The sequence below is a fragment of the Microcebus murinus genome, chromosome 4 (assembly GCF_040939455.1).
Source record: "Microcebus murinus isolate Inina chromosome 4, M.murinus_Inina_mat1.0, whole genome shotgun sequence".
NCBI lineage: Eukaryota > Metazoa > Chordata > Mammalia > Primates > Cheirogaleidae > Microcebus > Microcebus murinus.
In genome coordinates this window covers 67,743,468-67,765,436 of record NC_134107.1, presented here as the reverse complement: position 1 = coordinate 67,765,436, position 21,969 = coordinate 67,743,468, and the positions used below count along the sequence as shown (strand labels likewise).

At 39.2% G+C, this 21,969-nt stretch overlaps 1 protein-coding gene across 22 annotated transcripts in view; it reads left to right on the top strand.

The window, feature by feature from the left end:
- DLG2 (discs large MAGUK scaffold protein 2) overlaps window positions 1-21,969 on the top strand; it is a 1,870,454-nt gene that overhangs the window by 1,633,236 nt on the left and 215,249 nt on the right. Inside the window, exon 2 of one of the 22 annotated variants that reach the window (XM_076002381.1) lies at window positions 10,621-10,745. The exons of the other annotated variants lie outside the window; for them this stretch is intronic. Within the exon in view, the coding sequence (XP_075858496.1) occupies window positions 10,679-10,745 (67 nt within the window). The 5' untranslated portion in view covers window positions 10,621-10,678. The remainder of the gene's footprint in view (window positions 1-10,620; window positions 10,746-21,969) is intronic. 22 annotated transcript variants of the gene reach the window in all.

The following is a 21,969-nucleotide window of genomic DNA, read 5'->3' as shown; positions in this document are numbered from 1 at the left end:
CCTATGGACTGGCATTTGATGATTAAGAAAATGCATTATAGGCTGGCGCGGTGGCTCACACCTGTAATCCTAGCACTCTGGGAGGCCGAGGCAGGTGGATCGCTCAATGTCTGGAGTTCGAAACCAGCCTGAGCAAGAGCAAGACCTCGGCTGTACTAAAAATAGAAGGAAATTAATTGGCCAACTAAAAATATATATAAAAAATTAGCCAGGCATGGTGGCGTATGCCTGTAGTTTCAGCTACTCGGGAGGCTGAGGCAGAAGGATTGCTTGAGCCCAGCAGTTTGAGGTTGCTGTGAGCTAGGCTGATGTCAGGGCACTCTAGCTCAGGCTACCCAAGTGAGACTCTGTCTCAAAAAAAAAAAAAAAAGAATCTTCATTATATTGTTCCTTTGTAGAGTCAGCCTTCCAAATTCCCTTGAACACCTCCTTTGGGTGTGTTCAAAGGCATTTTCAAAGCTTTCAAGGTCAAGACACTCAAGTCACACAGTGGCAGGGCCCCTTGCTCTTCCGCTAACAGTGATGTCTCCCCCGGGTTCTTAGGTCTCTTGTTTCACATCCATTACAATGTGTCCCCACAACCATGTGCATACTTTTGGAGACTTTTTGAGAAAGACACTGAATAAGAGTCTCACTATTATTTCTGATCTGTGTGGGCCATGGCTCTGGAGGGCATTTAAAAAGTATAGGTCTTCCCAAAGATTCTGATTCATTAGGTTTGGAGTAAAGCCAAGGCATCTATCTACATTTAAAAAATGTTTCCCAGGGCAGGTATAGGCAGGGCTGAGAACTGCTGCTCTTGTGTCTGTAGGTGCCAGAGTCTAAGACCAAAACTCGTCCCAGCTTCAGTTGTCTGAATGTGAATGTGACCCTCACTTGTTTGGAGATTGACCTGGCCTGGGAGATGCAAGCTGGCCCTGCAGTTGTGTTACAACCTGGTTGCTCTCAATTATTTTTACCTTAGGACTACATTTTCCTCACTATGGTCTTCTTAGAGAGTAATCCCGTTCATCTTGACTAAACCTTTTATAACAGCTACCTAACTGGGCTCCCTGACTTCACCTCCTTCTCAACCTCTCAATCCACTCTCCACTCTGCCAACAGAGTTACCTCCCTAAAATGAGAAACAACAGCCACAAAGACTGTTTCTTGTTTCCAGAGCATGGGATATTTCTTAACACCTTCATCTACATTGTTCCCCTGCCTACACATCCTTATTCCAATTCATCATAATAATATTACTTTCATAAATAACAAAAGTTTTTTATTTGAAAATTTAATCTTTGCTAGATCTTGTGCTAGGTGTTCTATATATAGAGAGCAAACCCTTAATGACCTTAAAACCCTAGTTCTAAGACCTGCTCTAAGAAGACTTCTCTACCCCCAGTTGCCCACAGCAGAGTGAGTTCCACTTTCCTCCATGCCCTATAGCACTATCAAAGAATTTACCCTATTGCATTTTAATTTATGTTTATGATCTACCTGTTCTCCCAAAAGCATATACTGTGATTGTTTTTGTAACCCCCTGAGCATAATGGGCCATTGGAGGGAGTGGGGAAGTAGGTTTGAGGGTAAACCCATCTTTACTCCCAAAGAAACTCCTGGACAGGGATGGTTCCTTTAACACTGAAACAGCAGGCCTAAGAGTGTCATCATTTGTAAGTCACTGGGCAGAGAAAAGATATATCCCAAAGGCTCTGCCTTTACACACAGTAATGTGACATAGCACCTGGCTCCTAAGGCATTCCAAACCACAGTCAGCAAGGCTGCCTGACTTTCTGTGTCAGCGGACCAGATCTCCCATGACATGATCACATCACTGGATTCATTCTGTTTCTTACCAAAGAGGGGCTGAACTGCATTGCATCATCCATTTGGAGGGTATTCTACCAAAGAAAGGCAGCCAAACAGGGCCATGGGTATTTTTGTGTTCCCCCCGCCCCATGTTTTTACAGGCAGACACTGTAATCAGCTGTCTTGATAGCTATAATCAATTAGCTTATGGGCTGTTTTCCTCCATCTGGACTAATTGAACAGTTGCTTTTGTTTTTATTTTTGTTTTCCCCTCGCTACGCCTTTTCCAACTGCTACTATTGGACCATGTGACTAAGTCCCTACAAAACCTTCAGCTGCTCCTCTTTCTCTAGCAGCCACTTTTAAGATTTGGCAGTAACTCATTAATCTCCACACAGATTTGCATTAGGATTAACATCTAGGAGTCCTTGCTTATTTGAAAAATATATCTAAGTGGGTCCTCTGCTATTAAGGTGAAAAGCAAAAATTTAAATCATCTAGACTAGATGAGTTAAAATTTAAATTTAAAATTGCAGAGGATTGCTTTTCAATTTGTATTGGTGGTGGTGTTTTGGGGAGCTAGCTATGAGCAAGTCATGTCCTCTGTATCTTCAAAAAAGAATTTAGGACTTTTTAATGTTGAGAGGCACCCTGAACTTCCTTGAAAAAATAAGAGCTCCATTTTGTTAAAGGAGTTTAAGTGAAGTGTATGATTGGTAAAATCAAGAGAGGAAAGCTAACTTCTAGTAACAGATGAATAGGTAATAGGGGAAAAAAAAGAGAGGGAAGAAGTGGAGGGTACTACAAAACATTTATTTCTTTTGAAGCTGAGAGTTCTCTTCAGTAAATCACAAAACAGGGATGCTTCTCTGACAGTAAGCCTTAGAACATGGTTCTCAGAGCATTTAGAAGAGTTGGGCAAACATTTCAGTAACATTTCTTGCATGCATATACAATTTTGAGTTCTAAGTTAAGGATAAAAAGAAAAGTAAGACCTAGACCCTCCCTTCAAGGAGCTTAAAAATCTAGTAGAAGCACTGTTAATGCTTTAGTGTGTTTATAAAAAACTAAACACATTAAATCATTAACAATGAATGATGTGAGAGAAGTCTGTATGATGGAGCAAAAGGGAAGAAGTAGAATTACAGAAAGAAAACATCCTTTTTCTGAAACCTGCTATGTGCACAAAAGAAAATCATCCCTTGACCTCTTGATCTTCAGGTTTCTATCTTTAAAATGAGTATAATCTGTGATAGAGACCTAATTCTTTTTGAGATATATTTTGAAGAGCAATTGGAGAGGTCTTAGAGCAGTTCGTATGCCCCCAACCAGAGGTATCATATAAATCCCATGTAAAACACAGTATATCTAATTGATTTGTATCACCAGCTCCTTATAAAACTTACTGTAGAACCCTGAAGACCATGTTAAAATGAAAACTGAGAAACTAATATTAATCCCACTGGCTAGGTAGGAAGAGCCAGGGCCTGAGGGTAAGAGACCTGGCTGAAACCCCAGCACTTGCTGCCAGGGCTCCTTGTAGTCTGTTTTAGTGGCTCTGCTCTCTTCATTCTCTTGTCTCTGTGCTTGAAGTTCTGACTATAGATTTATTGATGTGTGGTTTTCTTCTGTAGAGGATTCAAATAAACCAAAAAAAAAAACAAAAACAAAAAACTGTGCTCTCCGACCTTGGGAGATAGGACACTCATGAAGTTTTAAAACACACTCAGCACATCTTTATTGAGTACCTGCTGTGTTATGTGCCCGCCATAGTGCTAGACATTGGAGGAGGAATCAGACCTGGTCTCCATCCTCACAGAGCTTAGAATCCAATGTCATCGGTGCTATGGGGGTCTGTTGGCTGCTAGGAGAGGATCCCTTAACTCAGCTTGGTGAGATGAGCAAAGAAACCTTCTTGAAGAAGAAATGTCAAAGCTTAGATGTGAAATATTAAGAAGTTAGCCCTAAAGCATGGAAAGGAGAACAAAGAGTAGGAAGAAAAGTAGGACAGCAAGAAAGAGGTTTTAAGCCTGTCCTAGCAAGTGAAAGTAGTTCAATAGGCAGGAGTTCAGACAAGTATCTGGTAGAATCTGGATTGGTAGGGAGGACCCAAATCATAGAAGGATCATTATGCACAGTTGGAGTTGATTTTTAGTCTGAAGGTAGCAAGTCCAGTTAAATGGTTTCGAGCAGGAAAGAGACAAGATCAATTCTGCCATTAGAAAAATATCGCATCTGTCTGGCGTGAACAGAGGGACAATCATGAAGAAGACAGGGGGGGACAGAGATCACTGGTTTAAGAGGTGGAGAGGTCAGATGTAGTCCTCAGCTGGCTGCCTTCTCTCTTCAGTGTGGATTACTATAAGGATGACACTCATGGTTGTCCCCAGGCTTTTTGAATACAAGGACTCCCCTTTTTAACTGCCTGAGAGTGGTTGTATTTTTAGGTTCTGTTGATAGATATAACACTTAAACTTAATGTATTGTGCTTAATACATACTGTATTAATTTTTCACAGTGCAACCTATATACATTTACCACTTAGTAGGACATATATTAATATATAGGAGATATTCTTGATTCGGCATATGAATGTTTGCTGCCTGGTGAATTTGAGGGTTCCTTGCCAAAACACCAAGGATTCCTGATAGTTTTTGATCCTTATACTTAGAACCAGAGGGAAGGAGCTAGAATTGTAATTATCAGCAGTAAGTGAACTGATCCTTTCCTAAAGGCTCCTATAATGATACCTATTACTTGTTGAGCTTACTGTATCCAGCAGCTTTACAAGTACTACCTCATTGTTCAAATGAAGAAACAGACGTTAATATTAGAGAGGTTAAGTAACCTGGTATGGCTTCTGACTAATATTCACTTAGATACCTCTTGGGTTTGAATGAGTTGAATGTTTGATTCCAGCTCAACCATTTACCATCAATGTGACCTTAGACAAATTAATCTCTAGTAGTATTAGTTTCCTTATCTATGAAAATGGGTATAATATCTGCCACTTAGAGTTAGATCATTATCAAAGTAGACATTGCATATAAAAAAGTTTGCTAACCCTCAATAAACTGTCTCCTCACCATGCCTTCTTTTCCTCTACCTCCTTTTTTATCTTTTCTCCCCATTTCCTCTGCATCTGCCTACATTTTAGTCTCTTCTCTTCTTCCTCAATTTTCCTTTTTTTTCTTCTTATTCCTCTTCTCTTTTCCTTAATCTTTGCATAATATTAAACTGATATATTTTAGAATTTATAGTTACACTTGTATTTTCTGTTCTTAAACAACATTCAACAATTTCTGTTATGTTAAGAAATTGCTTAGAAATAAATAGAGTTGTTTCGTTTATGCGACCCTTAGTAGAGAAACATGCCCCACTTGCACAACATTGACCTAATAGTATATTGTCAGGTCCACTCTGGCAACTTTACTTACTACACACTCTTGATACTCTAGAGATGAATCACCCACCAGTGCTCTGCTCAAAAGACATCTGTGTTCCTAGCCAATGCTCTCTTCATCCTTGCACATTCTCAAGTGCTCTGGCAAATACTGTATTCCTCAGTCAGAAAACAGTGAAGTCAGGTCTCCTGGGATACAGCCAATCGTTGACAAAGCAGGTGCAGAATTACAGATGGTGCAATTGCCACAGTGCAGTAGTGTAGAGAGAGTTTTCTAAAATGTTTTTTTGGAATTTAGTCATCTCTCATTTTAAAAGCATATTTTCATTGCATATTAAAATCTACAATAAAAGATTAATGAACAAAACTGAAATAATTTATCTTATAAAAATATATTCCTTATGCCACTCTTTCCATGAGTTACCAAATAGCCCAACCCTCTGGCCTAGTTTTCAGGCCTTCCGTGATCTGGTTTCTATCATCATTTCATTCTTTCTTCCTGCTGCTCATATGGGGACATGAAACCCACGTCTAAATATTTTCTTCTGCCTTCTGAAAAATACTTTCTCATGCCTTTCTCAAAGTATTTGTGTTCCTGATGTTTCTCTACTACATTCTTCACATCTAGTTCAAGTCCTGCCTTTTCTGACTATTCCAAGTTAAAGCAACCAGATTCTGTAATCATTTAATGATGTAGTGTGACTTGGAGGGAAAATTTTGGGATCTAGAGCTTGAATGCCTAGGCTTAAATTCTTTCCTAGATCTATTTACCTTCTTTGGACAATTTCCTTATCAGTAAGAAGACAGATAAGATTTTAAAAGCTGTTTAAAGGATTAAAGTGTAAAAACAAGTGAAAGTGTTATGTAATTAGTATGATAAATCTAGTATATTCAATTATCTTTTCCTTTTTATATGTTAATTAGGTTTGCAATTAAACACATATTTACTAAACAATAAATTCTTTAAAGTAAAAATGCATGCATTCTATATCAAGGCTTCTGAAATAATTCTAACAAGCTTGTAGGTGGGCTACAGCTGTTGCTGCTTTTTCCCCAGGAGCACACATTGATTAGCAAGGCTCCCTGTAAACTCTAATGCAAAGGCAGGCAATGAAAACACCCGTGCTCTTAGTCTAGACATGGCATTTTCACGGTGACCTTCATCTTAGTGTCCAATTATGTATTTCTGCCTACAATTTTCTTCACAACTGCAAGAGCTGGCTAGCTGGGTACTTATCTTGGTTGCACATAGATATTAGTCAGCCCAGGGTACCACGTGTAAATTACTTCAGAATAAATATAAAATTCACCAGGAAACTTGCAAGGCTCCTACAGGGTGAACTTGATGTGCACCAAGGTGCCTGCTGCATGGTGATAGTCCAATGACTCACTTGACGTCAAGTCACAGACAGACGTCATCCTGTTACCCGGGAAGACCTCCTTTTGCAGCAAGCGATGCCACAGAGGCATCTAAATAAGGAGAAACCCTGGGAGACTGGTTATCTGACTAACCTTGAGCAGTGCAGTGCCTTCACTGACCAGAGTGGTCATAGCATCTACAGACACTGTACCATGTGACGTCCCTTTAAACAGCTAATCAGTGACATGTTGGCCTTTGCTGAGTTGTCATCTTTATGTGGTTCTCCATGTGTGTACAAGACAAGAAAGTATGCATACCTGACTTTGAATGCACAGTTCAGTAAGGGAGTTGGTGACTGTAGAGGCTCTGGTTTTTTTTTTTTGTTTTTTTTTTGAGACAGAGTCTTGCTTTGTTGCCTAGGCTAGAGTGAGTGCCGTGGCGTCAGCCTAGCTCACAGCAACCTCAAACTCCTGGGCTCAAGCCATCCTCCTGCCTCAGCCTCCCGAGTAGCTGGGACTACAGGCATGCGCCACCATGCCCGGCTAATTTTTATATATATATCAGTTGGCCAATTAATTTCTTTTCTATTTATAGTAGAGACGGGGTCTCGCTCTTGCTCAGGCTGGTTTTGAACTCCTGACCTTGAGCAATCCGCCCGCCTCGGCCTCCCAAGAGCTAGGATTACAGGCGTGAGCCACAGCGCCCGGCCGAGGCTCTGGTTTTATAGTCAGCCATGCTCATGCTCTGGTTGTGTGGGGCCTTAGGCATGTCGCCTAACTTAAGCATCAGGAATCGCATTTGTCAAAAGCAGTTGTTAGAATAAATGAGATAGTCCATGATAAGTGTTTAGTGCAGTCCTTAGCATACAGTTAGTGTTCCACAAAAAAATAGTTATGTTTATTAGTATTATAAATGATAGTCATTAGCATGTTATATTGCTATATTACATTTAGGTTTTTTTCCCCGGAGTATATTGGTATTAATCCATTCTACATGCCTTCATCTTCTTGTCACGCCTGGAAAAATACTCAGGATTTGGAGTCAGAAAATTTAAATACAAAACTAAACCCTGAATGTCTTCCATGTTGTACTAACTACATGACTGTCCTTGTACCAGTTATAAGCTTTGATTATGCCACCCACATCTGCAAATAGAAGCATGTTATATGAACTGTTTATTGTTGTTAATTAGTCTTTGATTATCCCCTTCTCTCCTCCAATACCCCTGCTATGTCTTCCTAAGAATTGCCCATCTTAGCACTTACTAACTTATACTTAAATTACCTATTTTATGTGTCTTCTCCTTGAGTGAATAGGAAGTACCTTGCAGGCCAAGGTTAATTCAATCCTGATTTCACATGGGTTAAATGGAACAGTTCAGGACAGTGTACTCACCTCATATTCCTTTCTCATTTGTTTTCATGTTCTCCCAGAAGCTCCATTTTCATCATGTTATATTTTCCTCTGTGTTTAATACCTTTCTCTAAAACCCTCCAAAAAATGCCCATTCACAACAGTGATTGGTAAGGGGGAAACAGACCAATCCAGTAGAGTATGTATGGGTAGCAGTAGGGTAAAGCTAGAAAGGGGTTGGGAAAAGAAAGCCTAGCCTGATTTTAGAGGCTGTATCTGTCATTTCAACAACTAGCTACTTATGCTCAGAACCTTCTTTCTCCTGCCTTCTTCTGCCAATTGCCTAGGGAGGTCAGGTGTCATTGTTACCTTCTAAATGATTTGGGGGAGATAGCTTCCAGGCACATCAACCTCTGCTTCCTAAGACCTGTATCAACAGTTAATTTGGAGAGTCAAGGTTCACCTTTGGAAGCAGAAGCCAAGACAGTTATATAACCTGAAGTTCTTTGTTAAAAACAAAACCTGCAGCTGCTCAGAAAGCTAAATTAAACTTCTGACTTACCGCTCAGCCACTAAGCATCCTGGGCAGCCTAAAGAATATTGCCAACACCAGGGTGGTAATTTTAATGATTGTAATGAAACACTATGTTCATCTTCCAGCCAATATGATTTAAAAGTCTGCCCGGATTAGTTAGCCAGAAAGCTGGCTGAGGTTAAGTGAATTTTATTTTATTTTATTTTATTTTATTTTATTTTTTTTATTATTTAATTGCCAGGATGTGTTGACAAGTGAATTTTAGAGTGTGGTTTGTGGCTTAATAGAGCAGTCTTGTTTCTAAATAAAAATTATTTTGCAAAATTTGGTTCTAGGCACTCTGATTTGAGAACATTTTTTTCTCCTCTCAGAAAGATTCTTTCTTGATGAGGAGTTGCTTGATTTAGATTGAGAAGGGGGCCTAAAAGAATGAATATTATTGGCAGCTACCCTAGGACTCACACTTATCTCTTACCTTGAAGAAAGTAAAGGAGCCAGCATGGATTACATATACATGACACACCAGGCACTCAGCTGTGTTCTTCCAATAAATCAGCAGGTGAAGTCAGGGAAATGGGCACCTCATATTGAGACTATGAAAAACAGACTCAGACAAGAAGGAAATAATTTTTCCACCTAGTAAGTGGCAGAGCTGGGATGTAAACCAGGTCTTTTTCTCCTGATCCAAAGACAATGCTCACTATTCCCACGCAACCTTGAGCATTGATTTTCTACCACCTAGTTTCTTTCTAACTACCTGGGCTCCACATTCCATCAACAAAATGATTCTACAATAGAACCTTTAGTCTGCAGAATCTAAATTTAGTTAGTATTATAATTAAATAGTATTAGCTAAACAAGCACTGTAAGGAAAATATAGTACTTCAAGGAAATACATAGCTCTGTAATATAAACAAAAAGGAAAATATTGTAACATATTACAACAAATTTTGACCATATAACCTGGTCAAAATATTAAATTTGGGAAACACATAAAGCCAAGTATTAAATTTGTGATCATATTGTAGATTAATTCCTAAATTTCTGGCCTTATTTTGTGGCTTCACATCTTCCATAGGTTACATAGCTCTTTCTCTTCTTTATTTACAGTCAAACTTGGGCCATTGATATTTTCTCCCTGTCAAACATTAGTTAGTTAGCAACCTATAATATATTTACCTATTTTCAGCATTTGGGCTGGTTATTCTTGCCAAAAGCAGACATGGATCATTGTTTCATTTAACATTGAACAAATATTTATTGAACATCTCTGTTCCAGGTACTGTCCCTCTACTAGGTACTTTGGGTTCTAGAGATTTTCCCATATGTGCCACCATAGACATTCCAAAGGTCCTTGGATCTAGTTTAGGAACTTTAAATATAGCATAACATGAACAGTATAAAATTATCATAATAGCTAATATTTATTGCAAGTTTGCTATATGCCAGGTACTAATGATAAATGCTTTTAAATATATTTCATGTAATCTTCATAGCAACTCTATAATGGAATACAATTAGTGTCATGCCTTTTTACAAATTAGAAAACTGTCGGTTAAAAAAGATTATTACATATTTGGCTCAAGATTATATAACAAGTGAGTATCAAAGATGAATCTCTAACCCAGGCCCATATAACAGAAAGTCCACATTCTTAACCCTATGTGTTTTGCCTTCCTGAAAATTTTATTCTGTTAGGGTGAACAAACATTGAACTATCTGCTGAGTGCTGGGATATAAAGATGATTAAGAAATGGTTCCTGCTCTCAAGAACCACTAATCCACTGGGGGAATGGACACTCAACCAGTCTTAGAAGCATCGTGCACTTGTTATATGGCATACACTGCTAGGTCCTTGGAGGTAAAGCAGGAGTAAGACACAATATCTGCCTTCAAGGAACTCTGGTCCAAGACAGACACAGAAATAGAAACTTGATTTTGAGGATTAAGTGATGAAATGTATGTAAAGTATCTATATTTGCTCAATAAATGTTAGGTACTGTTGTTATTATCATGCCTTCATATGGCTTAGAGAAATTTTAAGGGCGGTATCACCTCTTGCACTCGGCCTGTCTTTTCTGCCAAACTAATTCAAGGCGTTGCTACAGCAACCAGCAGGTGTAACCTGATACCATCCTACCTCATCTGCCACACCTGTGTCTGCTTTCTGCCCAGGAGTCCACTCACCACCCTGGCATGCACAAAACTGGAAGTTCAAGGGTGTCGACAGCCCATGTGGCAACTGGACGATTGGAGGGGAAGAAAACTGACCGATAGAGGCTCTCCTCCTCATTCCTTAGGTATATAGTTCTGAATTATTAATACATTATGTATGCTCCTCTTCTGGTCCTGGTAGGAGTGTGTTCCAGTTGCCCACAACGGTGAATAGCTCAATGACACATCTTGTATTGCCTTTCTCTCCTTCCTTACTCTTCCTGGTTCCTCATTCCTCATCCTGGGGAGTCTCTGCTTAGAATTATTATCATATGTAAACCTTTGAATAAATTATTGCAAGCCTGTGAATCAGGCTCTGCTTTCTAGGGGATTATGGAAGTAGAAGGGAGTGAGAAGAGGTTTCCAGAATAAGAGATGGGACATCTAGAGCGTTGCTACCTCACATATTTGGATTCCCCTATGATATCTTTGCAAAGTGGTCATTCACCCACTGCTTTGGTATGCCCTGTGAAAGGAATGCATAGTCTCCAATACCATGTGCAGGCATTTCTATGCCCCTGGCACCTACAGCAATACCTCACATGGAATAGGAGCTTAATAAATATTGTTGAATTAATTTTTAAGTAAAAATTTTGTTGATTTTAAATTTTTTGTATAATTTTTAAGTTAAAATTTGTGTTTGTTTGTACATTGCCTGCAAATCTACCTTCCTTTGCCATCCAAACATTAAATCTAGTTTTTCAAAATCCATACAAAATAAGTCTTCATATCCTTTTGAGTCTATGTAGTTTTTTCACAAAGAGAATTCATTGCCAGGGAATCTGTAAATCTTTTAATGGTGTATATTTAAAAATAAACTAATAAAAAGTAAGTAGAAACTGTGAATGTTTCTACCTTATTTAATTTGATACAGGATTTTATTTTTTCTTGGAGAGTAAAATATACTTGGATTTAGAGAGTTAGAAGTTAAGTAGGTATACCAATCTTTCAGTGACTTTAAAGTTAAGTTTGGCAGGGCACAGTGGCTCATGCCTGTAGTCCTGGCACTCTGGGACTTGAAAGAAGAAAAGAAAAGAATAAAAAGGGAAAGGAGAAGGGGAGGGGAAGGAAGGAAGGAAAGGAAAGGAAAGGAAAGGAAAGGAAAGGAAAGGAAAGGAAAGGAAAGGAAAGGAAAGGAAAGGAAAGGAAAGGAAAGGAAAGGAAAGGAGAGAGAAAAGGAGGGAGGGAGGAAGGAAGGGGGAGGGAGGGAGGGAGGAAGGAAGGAAGGAAGGAAGGAAGGAAGGAAGGAAGGAAGGAAGGAAGGAAGGAAGGAAGGAGAGAGAGAAGGAGGGAGGGAAGGAGGGAGAGAAAGAAAAGGAAAGAAGAAAGGAAGGGAATAAAGAAAGAGAAGGGGGAGGAAGAGAAAGAGAGAAAGAAAGAAAAGAAAAGAAAAGGAAAAAAGAGAAGGAAAGAAAGGAAAACAAAGAAAGATTAGCCAGGTTCAGTGGCACATGCCTATAGTCCCAGCTACTTGGGAGGCTGAGGCAAGAGGATTGCTTGGGCCTAGGAGTTTGAGGTTGCTGTGAACTATGAGGATGCCAATGCTCTAGATGGAGCAACAGAGTGAGAAGCTGTATCAAAAAAAGAAATACATAAAGTTAAGTTCATTCTTTTTCCTGTTAAATTATATCTTTTTAAAAAAATAACTATTTTTTTCTGATTTAATGTATTATGTGTTTATTGTTGAAACTTTGCAAAATGTGAAAGCATGTAAAAAAATGGATAGAAGAAACGATTGACAATTTTTACTATCCAGAGGCAACCACTGATTTGACTTTTTTGCTTAATTTATCTCAGTCCTGACTGAGCACGGTGGCTCATGCCTGTAATCCTAGCATTCTGGGAGGCCAAGGAGGGCAGATCATTTGAGCTCAGGCGTTCAAGACCAGCCTGAGCAAGAGTGAGACCCCGTGTCTACTAAAAATAGAAATTAATTAGCCAACTAAAAATATATAGAAAAACATTAGCTGGGCATGGTGGCACATGCCTGTAGTCCCAGCTACTTGGGAGGCTGAGGCAGGAGGATCGCTTGAGCCCAAGAGTTTGAGGTTGCTGTGAGCTAAGCTGACACCATGGCATTGTAGCCAGAGCAACAAGAGTGAGACTGTCTCCAAAAAAAAGAAAAAAAATTATCTCAGTCCTATTTCTGCACATGAAATATATAGGGGAGGTTATATTAGATATATAATTTCCTATCTTGATTCATATCAGTTACATTATAGCATATGCATTTAGCAATTCATTTAAAATATGTTACAAATGTTATTTTTAATGTGGACAAAGTTTTTCATGTTTTCAGATGCATTCTTTTCCACTCTTCTACCTGCCAAGGTTTACTGAACTGTGTGTCAGTCTTGGCACTAGATATTTAGCATTAATTATTCCATTCACTTCTCTAAACACCCTGTGAGATAGGTCACATGCTACCTCTTTGTAGATAAGAAAATTGAGATTTACAAAGATTTTTTTTAAATTCCCAAGTTCACACCATTGTTAAATAGCAGAAGATATTTGAAAATGTGTCTGTATCCTCTTCATTTCACCACACCCCATTAAAAAAATTTTTTTAAACCACTACTGACACTGTTAATCTTTTTATACTGTTGTACTGAAGTGAACTCCCTCCTTAAGAAAAGATATGTAAGTAAAAACAAACAAATAAAAAAGTAGGGAATAGGGGAAATTAAAAGAATATTTTATTGAGATTTTTTTATGTTACAAAAAATAAATAAGGAAGTGACCAAGAAAAAACTTGATTTTGTTATAGATCTTTACTTTTTTTCTACATCCTATAAAATTGAAATTGTATTTAGTAGTTGATAACCTCCTTTTTCATTTAATAATATTTTATATTTTGTGGATGTTTCCTCATGCCATTATTTCTTTTCTTTCTTTCTTTTTTTTTTTTTTTTTTTTAGTAAAAGTAAATCTTAAAGCAATATAAGATTCCGATATATGGATGTGACACTATTAGCTTAGCCAATTTGTCATTCTTAAATTTTTAGGTTGTTTCTGATTTTTTACTACTGTAAACAACATTGTCATGATGTATATTAGGTTAGTTTGTTATGGGTTATTTGTCACTATTTTTTCATTAGTGGATTTACAGGATCCAGATTATAGAATTTTTGTGATGTGTCAAGAGAGATTCCGTGTACATTCCATTGTAAGTGACCTTCATTACAAACACATTTGTGGGCTACAGAGGTAATGAGCTTTTACCAGTTAAAGAGACTGGGTTAAAAGGCAAAAGCATGTGGTTTTCCTAGGGCTATATGAGAGTTCAATTTTGTCTGTGAAATGCTTGAACAATACAGATGTATCATAGAGGATAATATATTCTCCCCACTGCGGACTGGATTGATGCATCATTATGTTATCATTTATAGTGCATTTGGGAAGAACTGCAATTCTTTACCAACAGAGTATATTTGCTTTCTTTCTATCACCTCCTCTCCTAAGAACTTTTGCATGGGCTATAGAAAAATTGCTTGTATTTAGCAAGTTTCATCTATTAGCATCTCTTTCTGCTCCAGCTCTAGAGACCTGAAGTAACCTGAAACTTCTGAAAGGAAACACTTTGGTTCCTTTGTTGGTCCATGAAGCTCAGCCTAGCTAGGGAAAATTTTCATGTGAACTAGGGACAGGGAGAGATCAGAGTGTCTCCAACCTTGGTTTATCACACAGGAATTAGAGCTGTCTTTGGGTCCAGCCCAGCCAGAACATGGCACAATTTAGCAGTGCAAGCTGCCCTTGCTTTCTCTGCCTCTACCCACACCTGGCTTCCTTCTGCCCCGACAGACTTGGGTTTCTCTCTCCCATGGCTACCATCCAAATCACCTACTTCACCTTCACGGGCAATGACAGCCACCATTTGCGGAACTGTGTCAGTCTTGGTAGTAGATACTTAGCATTAATTATTCCATTTACTCCTTTCAGCGCTCCATGAAATATATCTACCTCTTTATGGATAAGAAAATTGAGATTCACAAGGGTAAAAAAAAAATTTCCCAAGTTCACATCATTGTTAAGTAGCAGAAGACATTTGAAACTGTATGTGTCTATATCCTCTTCCTTTCACCACAACCACCAAAAAAATTTTTGAACCAATACTTACTGTTAATCCTTTTGTACTGAAGTGAGCTACCTATTCAAGGGAAAATATATAAGTAAAAAAAAGTAGGGAGTGGGGGGAATTTGCTAACATGTCCTGATCCCAAGCCAACACTGAGTTTGCAAAGGGGGTAAGTTCTAGCAAAATCAGTCGAGACATATTCTTTCAGCAGATACCTTATAAGGCTAGCAAAGGAAGTACAAAATTATCTTTCTGTCATAATAATGTAGCGCACCCTCAGTGCATGTCCCTGGCTGGGCAGTGCTACCTCGTAACTTCTAATTAAAGAAGTTGATTTGTGAAACACACCAAATTACAGAAACTTCATTGTATACTCAGCCCTGTGTGATGTGGCTTCCAGCTGTCTGCAGCCTTACCTCTCAGGCGGGCTCACTCGTTCACAAGACCCAGCCATACAAGACTTCCTGCCCCTTCCTACCATCCATGGGTACCCCAGTGTCTGTGCCCTTCCTGTTGCTTTTGTCCTGAATGCATTGTATACACACATTTCAAGCCCTTCACTAAGCATCAGCTCCTCTATCATGACCCTTCCTCATTCTTGTAGTGCAACAAACTGCTCCGTCTTTATGCCTCAGTAGAACTAATGTTGATTTCTGTCATAGCATCCCCAATTCCACACATTGCCTTCTTTTGTTCATCTTCCCCTGCTCAGCTGAGAATTTTCTATGTACAGGACTGTGTCTTATTCTTCCTGGATTTCCTTTCCCTAACCCAAAAGTTGACCTGAAGTGATCCCTAAATGATGAATAAATGAAAAGATAGATGATAAATAATTATAAGGGCTAATATTTACTGAATATTGACTATATTCTAGGCACCGTTGGAAGCATCTTAAATATATTATCTCTTTTGCTCCTCATGACATCCATATAAGGTAAGGTTTATATTAATCCCCATTTTACTGATGGGAAATTGAAGTTCAGCAAGGTTAAATAACTTGCCAAGGTTGCTCAACTAATGATTGACAGAATTTGTGCTCAGATCTGTCTACTTTCTGAGCTGGAATTTTAACCACCATAGCTGACAATATGGCAGCTACACAAAGGGGGCCTCATCACCATCTCCCAGACTCCTGCCTGCTTTCTCCTTTTATAGACTCCACTTAGAGAACCATCTAACAAAGCCATGACATCCTGTTGTGTGCTATTTCCCCAATAAATGCCCCAAATGATACTTTTCTGTATTACAAATGCTGTGTGTTTTAGTTCCCAAAAAACCTGAAAGAATTAGTGTCTTTATTTTGTCATTCACTTAGCATAACCCTAAGTAAAAGAGGCAATATTAGAACAATTGTTTGGGTTGCAATATCTGAACAGTCAGATTCATTGTAATTTCCTACCTTTTGTACCTGATTATTAAATCTTCTTTTTTGGTGCAGATGGGACAAAGAAAATGTAGATTATTAATTTTGTGACTATATAAAGGGTTCTATTCAGAGCCAGATTTTTATTTTTATTATTCTGATTCCTTTGTGGCATTTCCAATTAATCCCCTAAGATATATGCTTTAAGGACATTGAAGCTTTTTTTAGGAACACAGTGAAAGAAAATGACATTTCATTGGCATCTGTTCATCTTTTCTCACTTTGTTCTGAGACATTCTTGTTTTAAAATCATTTCAAACTCTTGGAGTCATGGATGGATTTAGTCTATGTGGGGTTTTAGTTCTCTGCCTTTCCATGCCCTTTCATCCATGTGTTCAGGTTCCTGAGTTAAAGACTCCATCTTTATTTCTGGGTGGGTATTTTGTCTCAAATCCCTGGGAACAGGGCCAGATGATCTAGGAGAAAACCAGAGGTCATTATGGCCTCTCTGCTCCTTAAGCCTCAATCAGAGCCTAGCAGCCAGCCTCCTGCACTTTGTCTCCAGCTCTCTTTGGCCCGGGAGCAGAAAGTCAAGGTCAAGGAAGTGCACCTTCCCACTCTCTTTCTCAAAAAGAGATGAAAACCCCACTAATGTGTATTTAGTGCTTACTGTGTGTCAAACCCCATGCTAAGCTCTTTAAATACATTATTTCATTTACTCCTCAAAACAACCTTATGAGATATGCACTGATTGCTATCCTAATTTTATTATTTAAATTAATTTAAATATTTGATTTATATAAGGTATTTATTGAAAAGTTTCATTCCTCTCCTACCTTCATCTACCTCACAAAGCTAACCACTATTTTTAGGTTTTTGTATATCTTTCTGGAGTTTCCTTTACAAATATAGCAAATTATATACATATACATGTATAGATACATAAACAGATAATTACTATCCCCCCTTTCTTCCCTACTAAAGGAGCATCCTATGCACTTTATTCTGCACAATTTTTTTACTTAATGAGGTATCTTAGAAATCTTCATATATTAGTATATAGAAAGCTTCTCTAGTCTTTCCTACAAGTGCATAGTAGCCCAATGTAAACTGAGACAAAGTTTTATCATCCCAATTTTAAAGATGGAACCAGGCCCAGAAGTAATAACTTTCTTAAAGTCACAAGAAAGAGAGAGAATTCTTCTTCTATGTCCCCTACCTCTGCTCTTGAGGACCACAGAAATCTGAAGATTATCTGACAAAGACATAAAGGGCACAACACACACACACACACAGAGTTCAGCAGCCCTCTGCTCTGCTCCCTTTCATACCTCCTGTGGTACTGCTTAGAGCAGAGCAGGTTGATGTGCTTTGTTTTCTTCTCTCCATCATTTTCAACCACTTTGACATATTTGGCGCTTTTATCCTTCTGCTCATGTCTGCTTTTATTGGGGCCCTTTAGATGTCTGCTCTAGATAGACATTTGGGAGTAGTTGTTTGTGATAAGCTTTGGAAAGAAACATGAGGCATAACTACAGGTCCTCAAATTTCTGATATTTGTTTATATTCAGAACTGTTTTTCCTGTCCCTGCTAGACCTCTATTAGCAGCCTGCTGCTCAAAGACCCAGCTATCTCTAATGCAGCAAGAGCTTCTAATACTTTCGCCTATCATTTAGCAGCCCTTTGCCTATCAAGTCACCTGACTGGTTCTGACTTTACAAAAACCACATAGGATGTGGTGAGGGTGTGATAATTTAGTAGAGGCTTCCAGAGCTTGGCACATGGCAAGAACTTAGTAAAAGACATTATTATTATTATTGTTATTATTATCTAATGAAATTATTTCAAAAGCATGTAAACTATAAGTGCAATTATTATCCTTATTTTTTGAATGTAGAAACAAAGGCTCAGAAAGTTTTGTTTTGCCAGAGCTTATAGTCATTATAAGCTTATAGTCATTACAGTTATTAAGTGATAAAGGTAAGATTCAAATCAAGGTCCTTCCAGGCTAGGTTCTTTATATTATATCATCAAATAACATTCAGAAGAGACCCACTTTACCAAATGTCCCATGAAAGTACATATTTAGTAAGACACTGTACATGTAGTTCAGGTTCACTCACAAAATAATTTTACTATGAGAAAAGTTTTATGATTGGCACAAGATGCTGCTATGTTCTTCTGCACATTACAATTATATTAAAATGAAACACCCACTCCCATTTCTGCAAATCCATCATCTATATATTTTATTATTTCAGTCTCAAAAATGTTTGAAACAAGTTTTTTAGCCAATTTTGGAAAGAACATTTCCCTTTCAGCAAAACTAATTGTGATAGTAATACCATACTTGTTATATGCCAGGCACTGCACTCAGCTATTTCCATCCATAATCTCATGTACTCCTCAGCATGGTTCTATGAGATAGGCATTATTATCTTCATTTACAGGTGGGATTGATGCTTAACTGAGGCTAGTGGTCTGCCTAAGCTTGTAACAGCTAGTAAGTGGCAAAGGCTAGATGACAACCAAGCCAGCTTATCATCAAAAGCTGCTTTATGAAATGAAATCATTGTGTTTTACCAAGTTGGCCTATGACAGGGTTGGAGTCCATGAGCCAAACCTATTACAAGTTTTTTTGAATCATTTCTTTCTTTTTTTTTTTTTTTTGAGACAGAGTCTCACTTTGTTGCCCAGGCTAGAGTGAGTGCCGTGGCGTCAGCCTGGCTCACAGCAACCTCAATCTCCGGGGCTCAGCGATCCTACTGCCTCAGCCTCCCGAGTAGCTGGGACTACAGGCATGCGCCACCATCCCCGGTTAATTTTTTGTATATATATTTTTAGTTGGTCAATTAATTTTTTTCTATTTTTGGTAGAGATGGGGTCTCGCTCAGGCTGGTTTCGAACTCCTGACCTTGAGCAATCCGCCCGCCTCGGCCTCCCAAAGTGCTAGAAAGTGCTAGGATTACAGGCGTGAGCCACCACGCCTGGCCCTTTTTTTTTTTTGAGACAGAGTCTCACTTTGTTGCCCAGGCTAGAGTGAGTGCCATGGCGTCAGCCTAGCTCACAGCAACCTCAAACTCCTGGCTCAAGCAATCCTCCTGCCTCAGCCTCCCAAGTAGCTGGGACTACAGGCATTCACCACCATGCCCGGCTAATTTTTTGTATATATTAGTTGGCCAATTAATTTCTTTCTATTTATAGTAGAGACGGGGTCTCGCTCTTGCTCAGGCTGGTTTTGAACTCCTGACCTCCAGCAATCCGCCCGCCTCGGCCTCCCAGAGAGCTAGGATTACAGGCGTGAGCCACCGCGCCCGGCCTTGAATCATTTCTTAATGGACAAAAATTTGAAATTCAATGTCATAATTCTTACCAGCTGGGATCGCAATATTCTGGGCCTCTCTGTTCATGAAAAAAATAACACAATGTGGTGCCTGTTCTTTTCTAATCCCACCTGTATTGTTAGCACCTTTAATTTTTTTTTAAAGTGTTTATGCATATTATCTCATCTGCCAAGTCAGCAACTTTTCTCAGTCAAGTTACTAGTAGAACTCTCCTCCTATTCCACCGAGACATTCTATTTCTTTTTAAGCAACACCATTCACAAGTATGATCTTTCTAAACTAGATGTTTATAAACAGACCGGTTTGTTGTATTTAAAAGGTTGGAGGTTAATTTCTCTTAAGGAGAGTTCCCAAAACTAAACTTACCCTGGCTTAAAGAACAAAGTATGGCCAACCAAATGCTGCTTAAAACAAATTAATGTTACCATCTGCCTCCCAAGACTTTGGAAATGGAGACCTGCCTAGAAATCTTGTTTGAATTAGTATTGTAACAAGCCAGTTGCCTGTGGTTTGATTAATTACTCATGACTTCTTACGTAAAAGTAATCTCTCCTTAGTCTATTCTTTAGATAATTAAATGTCAAGGATTTGTTATTTTAGAGTTAACTTCATTTTCTTTCTTTAATTAACAAATTTAATATTTTTCATTTCAATTGGTCATTTTTTGAGCACCTACAATAGGCTAATCACTATTCAAGGCACTTTGGATTGTTAGATAGAAAGCGTAGAACCAGACTTCTCTACTTTCTCCTCACAATCCAAAATGTTATAAACACTGACTGTGATTTCTTTGAGAGCAAAGAGCATGTCTTATTGCTCTTATATAGAACACCTATTATTGGACCTTACCCATAGAAAAGTCTTCTTTGTTTAAAGTAAAGTGAAAATGACCTCTTGTTTCATCTGAAGAATGAATAAAAATAACCAAATGTATCTATTAAGTGCTTTCTTATAAAGCCACAAAATATCTCCCTATAGCCTGACAAGTTTGGAGACAGGGTCCAGAATAGGAAAGACTTGTCTAAGGTTACAGAAAGAGATTATGCCAAAGCCAGGACCAGAATCCAGATGTCGTTAACTCCAGACCAGATTTCTACCTTCTTAACATCTGTCCTCCTTCCCTTTCTTTTTCTTTTTTTTTTTGAGACAGAGTCTCACTTTGTTGCCCAGGCTAGAGTGAGTGCCGTGGCATTAGCCTGGCTCACAGCAACCTCAATCTCCGGGGCTCAGAATCCTACTGCCTCAGCCTCCCGAGTAGCTGGGACTACAGGCATGCGCCACCATGCCCAGCTAATTTTTAGTATATATATTTTTAGTTGGTCAATTAATTTATTTCTATTTTTGGTAGAGACGGGGTCTCGCTCAGGCTGGTTTCGAACTCCTGACCTTGAGCAATCCGCCCGCCTCGGCCTCCCAAAGTGCTAGGATTACAGGCGTGAGCCACCACGCCCGGCCCCTCCTTCCCTTTCTTTACATCCCCATTGCTGCCATCTGAGATCAGGCCCTCTCCCTCCCACCTGGACTGCTGCAGTCGCCTCCTGACTGTTCTCTCCGCTCCCAGCCTCAACACCCCCAGTCCGTCCTCCACACGGTTGCCAAGGTGATCTTCGAAAGTGCAAATCAGATCATGTTCACTCTGTTGTTTAAAGTCTTTCAGAGGTTCCCATGGGCGATGGGATAGAGTCCCATGACCCACACGGCAGCAAATGCTCTACCCCCTGACTTCCTGGCCTGCCTTTCATTTCTGTCCCTCAGAGTCTGTTTCCCAGCTGGGTTCAAGGGTCAACAATGACCATAACCTTCAGGTTGTTTCACGCCACTGTGTCTACTCCCTTTCTTCCTGTCCTTTCTGCCCAGACCATCAGCTCAACCTCTTCTTAGTTTAGACCCAACAGCTTCTTGGGTCTTGTAGGTAGATAGAGAGGGGACTCCTATACTGACCCGCCATCTCTATCCTCTTTCTTTCTCTACACACACTTCCTCCCTCATTAGAGCTGATCGCTAAACACCTCATACACTTTCTTCTGTCTTTTATTTATTTTTTTTATTTTTTATTTATTTATTTTTTTGAGACAGAGTCTCGCTTTGTTGCCTAGGCTAGAGTGAGTGCCATGGCGTCAGCCTAGCTCACAGCAACCTCAATCTCCTGGCTCAAGCAATCCTTCTGCCTCAGCCTCCCAAGTAGCTGGGACTACAGGCATGCGCCACCATGCCCGGCTAATTTTTTTATACATATATATATTAGTTGGCCAATTAATTTCTATTTATAGTAGAGACGAGGTCTCGCTCTTGCTCAGGCTGGTTTCGAACTCCTGACCTCGAGCAATCCGCCCGCCTCAGCCTCCCAGACAGCTAGGATTACAGGCGTGAGCCACCACGCCCGGCTATTTTTTATTTTTTTGAGACAGAGTCTCTGTTGCCAGGGCTAGAGTGCCGTGGCGTCAGCCTAGCTCACAGCAACCTTAAACTCCTGGGCTCAAGCCATCTTTCTGACTCAGCTTCCCAAGTAGCTGGGACTACAGGCATG